Source organism: Polistes canadensis, unplaced genomic scaffold (genome assembly GCF_001313835.1).
Source record: "Polistes canadensis isolate GaletaPanama2010 unplaced genomic scaffold, ASM131383v1 scaffold_205, whole genome shotgun sequence".
NCBI classification, from domain to species: Eukaryota; Metazoa; Arthropoda; class Insecta; order Hymenoptera; family Vespidae; genus Polistes; species Polistes canadensis.
In genome coordinates, this window is record NW_014569752.1 from 227,945 (window position 1) to 237,362 (window position 9,418).

Sequence of the window (9,418 nt, forward strand, 5' to 3'; positions counted from 1 at the left end):
ATAATAACTAGTTCTAAACTGATTATTTCATATGAATAATTAGAGATGATATTTACGTATCATCATCATCATCGTGTTGTTTTATTATATATTTTTTTTTTTTTTTTTTTTTTTTTTTTTTTTGTTTACGTGCACACGCACACGCGCGCGCGTTTTTATACGTGATGAGTCAACATTGTATATAATGAAATATTTAAATAAGCCTTTCACTAAATTCTTTTTATCTATTTATTAATTGATCTCATACCATTTATGTTTCAGCTCTTAGAAATGTTGAAATTTTACGCAAGATTTGAAATAAGTGAAGAAACAGGTGATCCTTTGACCGATCATGATATGACCCAATTACATTACGCTAAAATTACGTCCCTTCAGGTAGAAATAATATAAAGATTTATATATATGTTATTTATAAATGTCTTTATTAATTATATATATATAATTTAATTATATTACTTTTGTTTTTCTTTCGATACAGAAAGCGGTATTCGCCAAGTTTCGTGATTTAAGAAACTTTGCCCTGGCTAATGTAGCAAGTGTTGATACCAGAGATGCTCTTAATAAACATTTTGGATCTCTCAGGTATATATATATATATGTATATATTAATATTTTTTATTTCCTTCTTTTATCGTTGTTTTATAATATTTATTTTTTTCTTGTTTTTTAATGGTTTATCTCTAATATGATGCATAATTTAATTATGATTTATAAATATTTTTAATTAAATGATTTGTTCTCTCAATAATATGCGTTTATGTCAAATCGTTTTATTAATGTATGTTTCTTTTTCCTTTTTTATTTTTTTCAGTCCAGAAGAATTAAAATCCATTGCAAGTTATTTGAATTTGGTACCACCGAAGGAAAGAGAGGAAAGTGAGAATTGGTATCGTTTGGACATTGATTTTCTTCGAGAATTATTGGTAATTTTATAAACAATGTTTTTCATATTTTTAGAAAACCTTTTTTTTTATTTTTTTTTATTTAATTTCTTCCGTTTTTTATTTGTTTTTATTTCAGATATCGCGACACGAACGGAGAGCCTCTCAGCTCGAAGAATTAAATGAAATGCCGCTTTATCCAACCGAGGATATTATTTGGAACGAAAGCATTGTACCAACCGAATATTTTTCTGGCGAGGGTTGTTTGGCTTTGCCAAAATTAAATTTACAATTTTTAACACTCCACGATTACCTTTTACGAAACTTTAATCTCTTTCGTTTGGAATCCACGTGTAAGTATTATAATGTTTTCAATTGTAATTTGTAATTTAAAAATAAAAAATAATATATATTAACATCGATTAAATGTTTATTTACAGATGAAATACGCCAAGATATCGAGGATGCTGTTAGCAGATTAAGTCCTTGGTACGCGTTTTTCATTTTAAAAGAACAATGAATCAAATGAAATACAATTCGTTAAATAATACATTAAACTAATAATTTGTCACAGGCAAGCAGAAGACGGTGGTGTATATTTCGGTGGTTGGGCAAGAATGGCACAACCCATAACACAATTTGCAGTTGTTGAAGTAGCCAAACCGAATATCGGTGAAAAACGACCATCTCGAGTACGTGCTGATGTAACAATTAATTTAAGCGTTCGAAAGGAGATCAAATCAGAATGGGAAAATCTTCGAAAACACGACGTTTGTTTTCTCATCACGGTGAAACCACAAAATCCGATCGGTGAGATTAAAATTTTATGTATTATTGTAGGACATTAAAAAATTAATATTCGAGGATGTATTATAAATCAGATTTTAATTTGTTGATATTAACAGGTACGAAGTACAGTCATAAGCTACCTTTTATACCACAAGTTGGTTTAACGACAGTACGTGGATGTGAAGTTGAAGGTATGTTAGATTCCAATGGAAGAGTTATAGAAGATGGTCCTGAGCCTAGACCAATTTTACCAGGAGATACAAGAACTTACAGAGTATGGTTGGATTCTAATCAATACAGAATCGATATGGATAACGCTAGTCACGGTGGCGAAGACGTTTACGAAGGTTTTAACGTAATAATGAGGCGAAAGCCTAAAGAAAATAATTTCAAAGCTGTATTAGAAACTATAAGAGAACTCATGAATACAGAATGCGTTGTTCCGGACTGGCTTCATGATATCATACTTGGTTATGGTGATCCCGGCGCTGCTCGTTATTCCAGGTATATACCCAACTATTCATTATAATTTCATTGAAATTCTTCTATCACAATATGCGGTTAAAATTTTGATCATGATTGTTTACAGAATGCCTAATGAAATATCTATGATGGATTTTAACGATACCTTCCTTGATATAAATCATTTACAATCCAGCTTTCCGCATTATGAAATTAAAGTTAAATGCGACGATGAAGAAAAACTTGTTAGACCATTCCGATTAACGTTCGAAGATGTTATTGCTAAACAGAGTAATGAACCTATTGAAAAAGTGATTATTGTTGAACCTCATGTACCTCCTAGCAGAGGTCCATACAAAGCTAATGAACCGAAAAAGTTAGTATTGAAAAATAATTATTTTAAATCAACGATGATCTCAACTGCTCCATCCTTTTTTTATTTATTTAATCTGATCGTATGTTTTTAATATTTATTGTAGAAATCAAATACCATTCACGCCGACACAAGTGGAAGCCATCAGAGCTGGAATGCAACCAGGTTTAACTCTCGTTGTAGGTCCACCTGGTACTGGTAAAACCGATGTTGCAGTTCAAATAATATCTAATCTTTATCATAATTTTCCCTATCAAAGAACCCTCATTGTTACCCATTCGAATCAAGCGTTAAATCAATTGTTCGAAAAAATTATGGCACTTGATATTGACGAACGTCATTTGTTACGTCTCGGTCATGGAGAAGAGGCATTGGAAACTGAGAAAGATTTCAGCAGATATGGTAGAGTTAATTATGTCCTGGCTAAACGTTTAGATTTACTTATGGAAGTTCAAAGGCTGCAGGTAAATATATATATATATATATATATAAATATTTCTACTAAATTTATTATGAAAATTATGCTGATAATTGCTTGATTTTACTTTATTAATCTGTTTTTAAAGGAATCATTGAACGTGAAAGGTGATGTAGCATACACTTGTGAAACAGCGGGACACTTCTTCATGTATCAAATACAAACGCGTTGGGAACGTTTTGAAAATAGGATTAAACAAAGACAAGCTTCAGAAGCATTATCTTCGTCCTCGTCCGCGTTTATTGTGGACGAGGAATTTCCATTCCATAAATTCTTTGATAATGCACCGCAACCATTGTTTAAACATAAATCATTCAAGGAAGATATGGAAATCGCTTGTAGTTGTTTCCGGTACATATATTTATTTATTTATTTATTTATTGTTTTATATATTATTCATTTTTAATTTAATTGAAATATTTTGTTTTGTAGGTATATCGAAAGAATATTTGCACAATTAGAAGAATTTAGAGCATTTGAATTACTCAGATCTGGATTGGATAGATCTAAATATTTATTAGTAAAGGAAGCTAAAGTTATAGCGATGACTTGTACGCATGCAGCATTAAAAAGGCGTGAACTTGTTGATATGGGTTTCAAATACGACAACATTTTAATGGAAGAGTCTGCACAAATATTAGAAATTGAAACTTTCATTCCACTATTACTTCAAAATCCTCAGGATGGTTATAATCGTTTGAAACGTTGGATAATGATCGGTGATCATCATCAATTACCACCCGTTATTAAAAATATGGCATTCCAGAAATATTCTAATATGGAACAGTCCCTTTTCGCAAGATTCGTAAGATTAGGTGTCCCTACCGTTGATTTAGATGGCCAGGGACGTGCTAGACCTAGTATTTGTAATTTATATAATTGGCGATACAAAAAGCTTGGTAATTTGTTACACGTAGAACGTAGTCCTGAATATTTAGTGGCCAATGCAGGTTTTCTTTATGATTTTCAATTGGTTAACGTCGAAGATTTCAATGGGGTTGGAGAAAGCGAACCTAGCGCTTATTTCTATCAAAATCTTGCCGAAGCAGAATATTGTGTAGCTGTATTTATGTACATGCGTCTTTTGGGTTACCCGGCGGATAAAATTAGTATATTAACTACTTACAATGGTCAAAAGCATCTCATAAGAGATGTAATCAATATAAGATGTGCGAATAATCCATTAATAGGTCGACCGAACAAAGTAACTACTGTAGATAAATATCAGGGTCAACAAAATGATTATATTATATTATCTTTAGTAAAAACACGAGCAGTAGGTCATCTGAGGGATGCTAGACGTCTTGTTGTAGCAATGTCAAGAGCAAGATTAGGTTTATACGTATTTGCCAGAGTATCGCTCTTCAAAAATTGTTTTGAACTTACTCCCGCATTCAATCAGTTGATGCAACGACCTTTAAAACTTCAACTTATACCGCAAGAAACTTATCCTACCGATAGATTAAACGATGCTATTCTGACGATATCTCCAATGGAAATAGAAGACATGCCACATATGGCCAAATTTGTTTACGATTATTATATGGAAAAAGTTAGTGGTATGAAGGTAAGATTTTGTAAATAATCTAGAACGAAGATACAACTTTATTTATTATCAAATTTTATTACTTATTTTCTTTCTCTCTTTTTTTATTAATATAAGGAATCACAGAAAATGTGGCGTAAACCAGGAAGTATGCAAATAAGTGGTAGTCCAGTACACAAAGTTCCTGCTCATCCTGGTGCTGACGATGATACAGATGATGAAGAAGATGAAGAAAATGATAAAAATAAAGAAGAAGAAAAGGATGAAGAAGAAAGAGAAGAAGAAAGAGAAGAAGAAAGAAAAGAAGAAAGGGAAGAAGAAAAGGAAGAAGAAAAGGAAGAAGAAAAAGTAGAAGAAAGGGAAGAAGAAAGGGAAGAAGAAAGGGAAGAAGAAAAGGAAGAAGAAAAAGTAGAAAAAGAAGCAGAAAAGGAAGAAAAAGAAGAAGAGGAGCAACAGCAAGTAACAGACAAACAAGAGATGACAAGTGAAACGACAGAAAATAAAAGTGAAGCAATAAAAAATTTAATCGATGAACCAACATCTGAGACAAAAGAAAACAATGAATAAAATGTATGCATCAAGTTGGCTTTTTATTGATAAAAATTTAAGACTCTAATTGTAGACATAAAGAAAAGGGATTAAAAAAAAATCGTTGATAATGCCAATTCGAAGAATATACATTTTATTAAAGCGCGATACAGTTATAATTAGTTTTTTATTAATATTATAATAAAACTATTTATATATATTTATATATATATATATATGCCTAGAAAGTATTGCGTTTATCAAAAGTAATTTTCACGATGATTTTATACAATGAATTTAATTGATACTAAAAAAGTTCCGTCTTCTTTTTACTGGTAAGTGTTCCTTTTCTTCGTGACTTTAACTTATCTATCTTTTGTATTCTTTTAACATCATCATTGGAAGTTTGTACAGTAGATGGTACATAACTTTCGTCAAATTTCATTAATTTTCCACGAAAATTAGGTTCGTATTCCTCAACCGAAGGCTTTATACCTTTAGAATTTGGTACGTATTCTTCAACTAATTCCATAGAAGTAATGCTATGAGGTTCGTAAGCTTCGTAAGAGGTATTGAAATTTTTAATGGAATTAGGTACATATGGAACATTGTTATCGGAAACATTGCACGTTTGCACAGGTGTATACTCTTCGCATGGTATTTGCATCCTTTGCAACGTACTTTTTCTACTTGGTATATACTTTAAAGGGGAAGAATTTTTTTTTATAAGAGCATCTGGCACATACTCTTCTAATGCTTGCTGGTGAGAAGAAGAATAATTGAATTGTTCCAATTGCGAATTGCTAGTATTGTCAGGTTTTTCCAAATCTTTCTCTTTCTTTACCAAACTATTTGATAATTCTTTAGAATTTTGTTTTTCGTCGCCAGAACTTTGTTCATGCGTATCAACCTTGGTTAACTTTCTTTTCGCAGGCGACACATTGACTCTAATAGTTAACAAAGAAGTATCTTTGGTAGATTCAAATGATTCAATCGTACACCTAAAATTTTAATTTTTAACATTCATACAAAATACATTACAAAAGACATAAACTCGTCAAAGTATTTCTTTCGAATGAAAATTGTAATATGTTATATTTTCTTTACGTAATCTCCAATTGTCTGGTAAATTTTTTCCATTGATTGCCTTCAAATTTTCTACAACATTGTTCGTTGATATTATTTTTGCAGTTACGCAGAACAACTCTGTCCAACATTTTATAAACGGCTGCCCAATCTTCCAAATCCAGCCACTTGTTGGTCGATATCTTTTTCTTCTTGATTTCAATAATTCTCTCTTGCACAGTTACAACAACCGTCGCCACGCAATTGTCCGAAGCCTGAAAACACAGCTTTTACTTTTATATTGATGAATATTTGAAAAGGTGATAGTTTTGACAGCTGTCAACAGCTGTTAATAAATAAAGTACCTTTATCACTTCTATGTATTGTCCTTCACGAAACATCTTTTTCTAACGTTTATTCTTTCGATTTAAATTTTACTAACTAATTTTTAATATAGAAAAAAAAAATAGGGAAAAATGAATAGGGAAAATAAATGAATCAGAGCATTTGTTGTGATACAATCGACGATATTACACGACTATTTTAGAAGGACGTGTGTCTTCTTCTTCTCTTTGGTCACTTTTCGCGCTACGTGTGCACATAATATCATGCATATACACACGAACAAAATGTATACGTATATGTGTTCTTATATACGCTAGGCTGACAAGAAAGTGAAATCAGTGAATGTATTCGGCGCATGCGCGTATCATCTTTTTACCATGTGCGCGAACAAATCAATTAATATTTGATAAATCTTCGAATATCACTTTAATATTTAATAATTAAATAATATTTTATATACATTAATCAAGGTTAGATTATTTTAAACAATTAAGTAACGATTGATTGGTTGATCGATTAAAATGAGGTTATTATAAATTAAATTTAGATCTTTATTTATGATCATATGACAGCTGTGTTATAAATTACAAATATATCTTATCTGCATGTTATTTTTTTAATTGCCTTTTAATTAGACCTTGAAATTTGTCAATTTTAAATCTATATTTATTATTATTTTATAATACTTTGATAACTATACCACAAAATAGAAATGATAGATGTTACGAAACCGATGTATATACAGTGTACTTAACCTTAAAATTTGGGAAAGGTGACATACTTTATAAAAATAGAAATAATAAATAATTCGAAATTATGGATAAAGAAAAAATGCCCGTTGTCTTCCAAAAGTTAACTACTTTTATGGAACAAAATAATCGAGCTGTAGAGGTAAAGTAATTTAATATAATATGATATGATAAAAATTATTAATATATTTTTATTGACATTTATTCTTCTGTAGTTTGTTAGTTATGGCATCGCCGGAGTTGGTTTACTATTTGCGTTATACAGAATAAAGCCAGTACGTATAAGATAGTTTTAATGGTTTAATATCATTGCTATTGTATATCTCTAATATTTATTCTTTTATTATCAACCAGTTTGCTAAATTTAAAAAACCATCCGATGTACCAAACCGTTTTCTAAAAACTACAGAATTTGAAGGATACGTAACACGTATAGATCCAGCACACGGTACGTTGCTTCTGGTAGATCACATACCTTTGCTACCTTTTCCACGACTTAGCAGAAACAAGTACTTACCTATTAAATTAGCAGGAATTAATACAACTAGTCATGGTAAGCGTTATAATAATATATGTTCAATGCATCTATGTTGTACGCTATAAAATCTATTATTACAGGCATTAGTTGGTTACAATGCTTGATTAGTGGAAAAAATGTTAATTTTCTTCCATTAGATAAAAAAAAGGATTATTTAAATTGTATCATCACGTTTTCAGGAAAAAATCAGGTATTATAAAAATATTTTGTCTACGATTACATTTCTTTATGCTTGTTATATAATTAATATCAAAATTATTTTTAGGAACGTATAAATATTGCAGAAGAATTAGTTAAGTTAGGTTTTGGTACAATATCTAATCAGGAAGATCATTTATTAAAGAATGAATCTACATTATTATATTATAAGTCTTTAGTTCGAGCAGACAAATATGCACAATTCAATAGAAATGGATATTGGCATTTTGTTAAAGAACCAACGCTCATATGGAAAATTAAAATATATTTCAGTGATAAATTAAAATCTTTATTGCCAATATCTATAATAAAACAACTTAATATTTAAAAAGATTAATCTATAGTATTTAAAATTTTTATACGCTTAATTACAATAGAACCCCATGTAAATTATTCGTTTACAAATATTATACAATAAAAAAATTAGTACCTATATCAACGATACATGTTTATTATAACTGTTTTGAAAGACATTTAATAAACATGAAATAATAATTTTATTGCAAAATATATCATTAAACGATATAATTATCTTATCTTAAAATTAATAGAAAAATATTTTGTATTCGTTTTTTTATATAGTATTTAATATATGTTTAAAAATGATATATTAACTGTTTGAATCTCCAATGGTCTTTAGAAAAATTGCGTCGACAAATTTTCAAGCAGTGAAACTACGTATCAATTGCGCATTGCGTTTTAATAAAGTGGCACAAGAAACACAATTGCACTGCTTGGGACTCCAAAATGGTTAAAATATTACATATATATAAGTCATTTCTATTTTCTCATTTTACATTTGTTTAAACGCATTCAATTTCCTTGCATATTCTTTTACAATAAAAATAAAAAGTAAAATATTAATATCATCCAAAAATATAAAATAATTCATTTGATAATAGAACATTAGAACTTTTATGTTAATGTTTCAGAAGAATTCTTTATAAACATTTAAAACTATATTTTCTTGACTAACCAACCCCACATTATACAGTCAGTAGAATTAGAAAGTATAAATCAACATTTCTCTTTTTGGAACACATAACAGGTACAACGGATGTAATTCACATTAATTGCTAACACTATTGTAAATATTCCTGTACAATGTTTGTTATTTTTTTTTAACTATTTCATTCAATATTGCATATTATTTTTTTTATAAATGGTTTTGCTTTCGAATACATAATTCTTGCAGCCATGCTTATACATATTATATATGTTTTATGTGTACAGAGAAAAGTTTATAAAACAAAACACTTTCGTGCTTATTTTTTTAAATATAAATCACAGTCTATGATCATCTTTTGTCTTTTTTGTTTATTATACTAGTGGAATCATATATATATATATATATATAATATAATTAAAAAATTAATTTTTTAACAATGAATAACACCTGGGGTGGATTCATACATATTTCTTTTTTTAACTACATACTTTTTGTGTTCTTTGACAGCAAGCTGAGC

At 29.4% G+C, this 9,418-nt stretch overlaps 3 protein-coding genes across 5 annotated transcripts in view; 2 read left to right on the forward strand and 1 right to left on the reverse strand.

Annotated features, from left to right (window-relative positions):
* The window catches only part of LOC106789830 (intron-binding protein aquarius), a 17,042-nt gene extending 11,817 nt beyond the window's left edge, over nt 1–5,225 (forward strand). For all 3 annotated transcript variants that reach the window (XM_014754344.1, XM_014754345.1, XM_014754346.1), the window contains 12 exons: nt 262–375; nt 479–582; nt 812–923; nt 1,021–1,234; nt 1,322–1,370; nt 1,456–1,691; nt 1,787–2,174; nt 2,260–2,508; nt 2,612–2,969; nt 3,072–3,334; nt 3,416–4,550; nt 4,647–5,225. In XM_014754344.1, the coding sequence (XP_014609830.1) occupies nt 262–375; nt 479–582; nt 812–923; nt 1,021–1,234; nt 1,322–1,370; nt 1,456–1,691; nt 1,787–2,174; nt 2,260–2,508; nt 2,612–2,969; nt 3,072–3,334; nt 3,416–4,550; nt 4,647–5,096 (3,672 nt within the window). In that variant the 3' untranslated portion in view covers nt 5,097–5,225. The remainder of the gene's footprint in view (nt 1–261; nt 376–478; nt 583–811; nt 924–1,020; nt 1,235–1,321; nt 1,371–1,455; nt 1,692–1,786; nt 2,175–2,259; nt 2,509–2,611; nt 2,970–3,071; nt 3,335–3,415; nt 4,551–4,646) is intronic.
* A 94-nt stretch (nt 5,226–5,319) lies between these two features.
* On the reverse strand, nt 5,320–6,796 carry LOC106789833. Its single transcript, XM_014754349.1, has 3 exons — nt 6,488–6,796; nt 6,165–6,397; nt 5,320–6,058 (listed from the first exon to the last, which is right to left on the reverse strand). Exons 1-3 carry the CDS (start codon nt 6,521–6,523, stop codon nt 5,365–5,367), a joined length of 963 nt encoding a protein of 320 aa, XP_014609835.1. The 5' UTR covers nt 6,524–6,796; the 3' UTR covers nt 5,320–5,364.
* A 14-nt stretch (nt 6,797–6,810) lies between these two features.
* LOC106789834 (protein C3orf33) lies at nt 6,811–8,829 on the forward strand. The gene is made up of 5 exons (XM_014754350.1): nt 6,811–7,358; nt 7,432–7,491; nt 7,571–7,769; nt 7,835–7,944; nt 8,020–8,829. The coding sequence occupies exons 1-5, from the start codon at nt 7,284–7,286 to the stop codon at nt 8,278–8,280; spliced, it is 705 nt and encodes a 234-aa protein (XP_014609836.1). The 5' UTR covers nt 6,811–7,283; the 3' UTR covers nt 8,281–8,829.
* Nucleotides 8,830–9,418: the final 589 nt, after the last annotated feature.

Bases quoted from the DNA above. Each gene is read 5' to 3' on its own strand.
- LOC106789833 (XM_014754349.1), bottom strand. From the start codon at position 6,523: ATGTTTCGTGAAGGACAATACATAGAAGTGATAAAG. The intron at 6,398-6,487 runs GTACTTTATTTA...CTGTGTTTTCAG, and splicing joins AATACATAGAAGTGATAAAG to GCTTCGGACAATTGCGTGGC. The intron at 6,059-6,164 runs GTAAAGAAAATA...TTAAAATTTTAG, and splicing joins ACCAGACAATTGGAGATTAC to GTGTACGATTGAATCATTTG.
- LOC106789834 (XM_014754350.1), top strand. From the start codon at position 7,284: ATGGATAAAGAAAAAATGCCCGTTGTCTTCCAAAAGTTAACTACTTTT. The intron at 7,492-7,570 runs GTACGTATAAGA...ATTATCAACCAG, and splicing joins CGTTATACAGAATAAAGCCA to TTTGCTAAATTTAAAAAACC. The intron at 7,945-8,019 runs GTATTATAAAAA...AATTATTTTTAG, and splicing joins CGTTTTCAGGAAAAAATCAG to GAACGTATAAATATTGCAGA.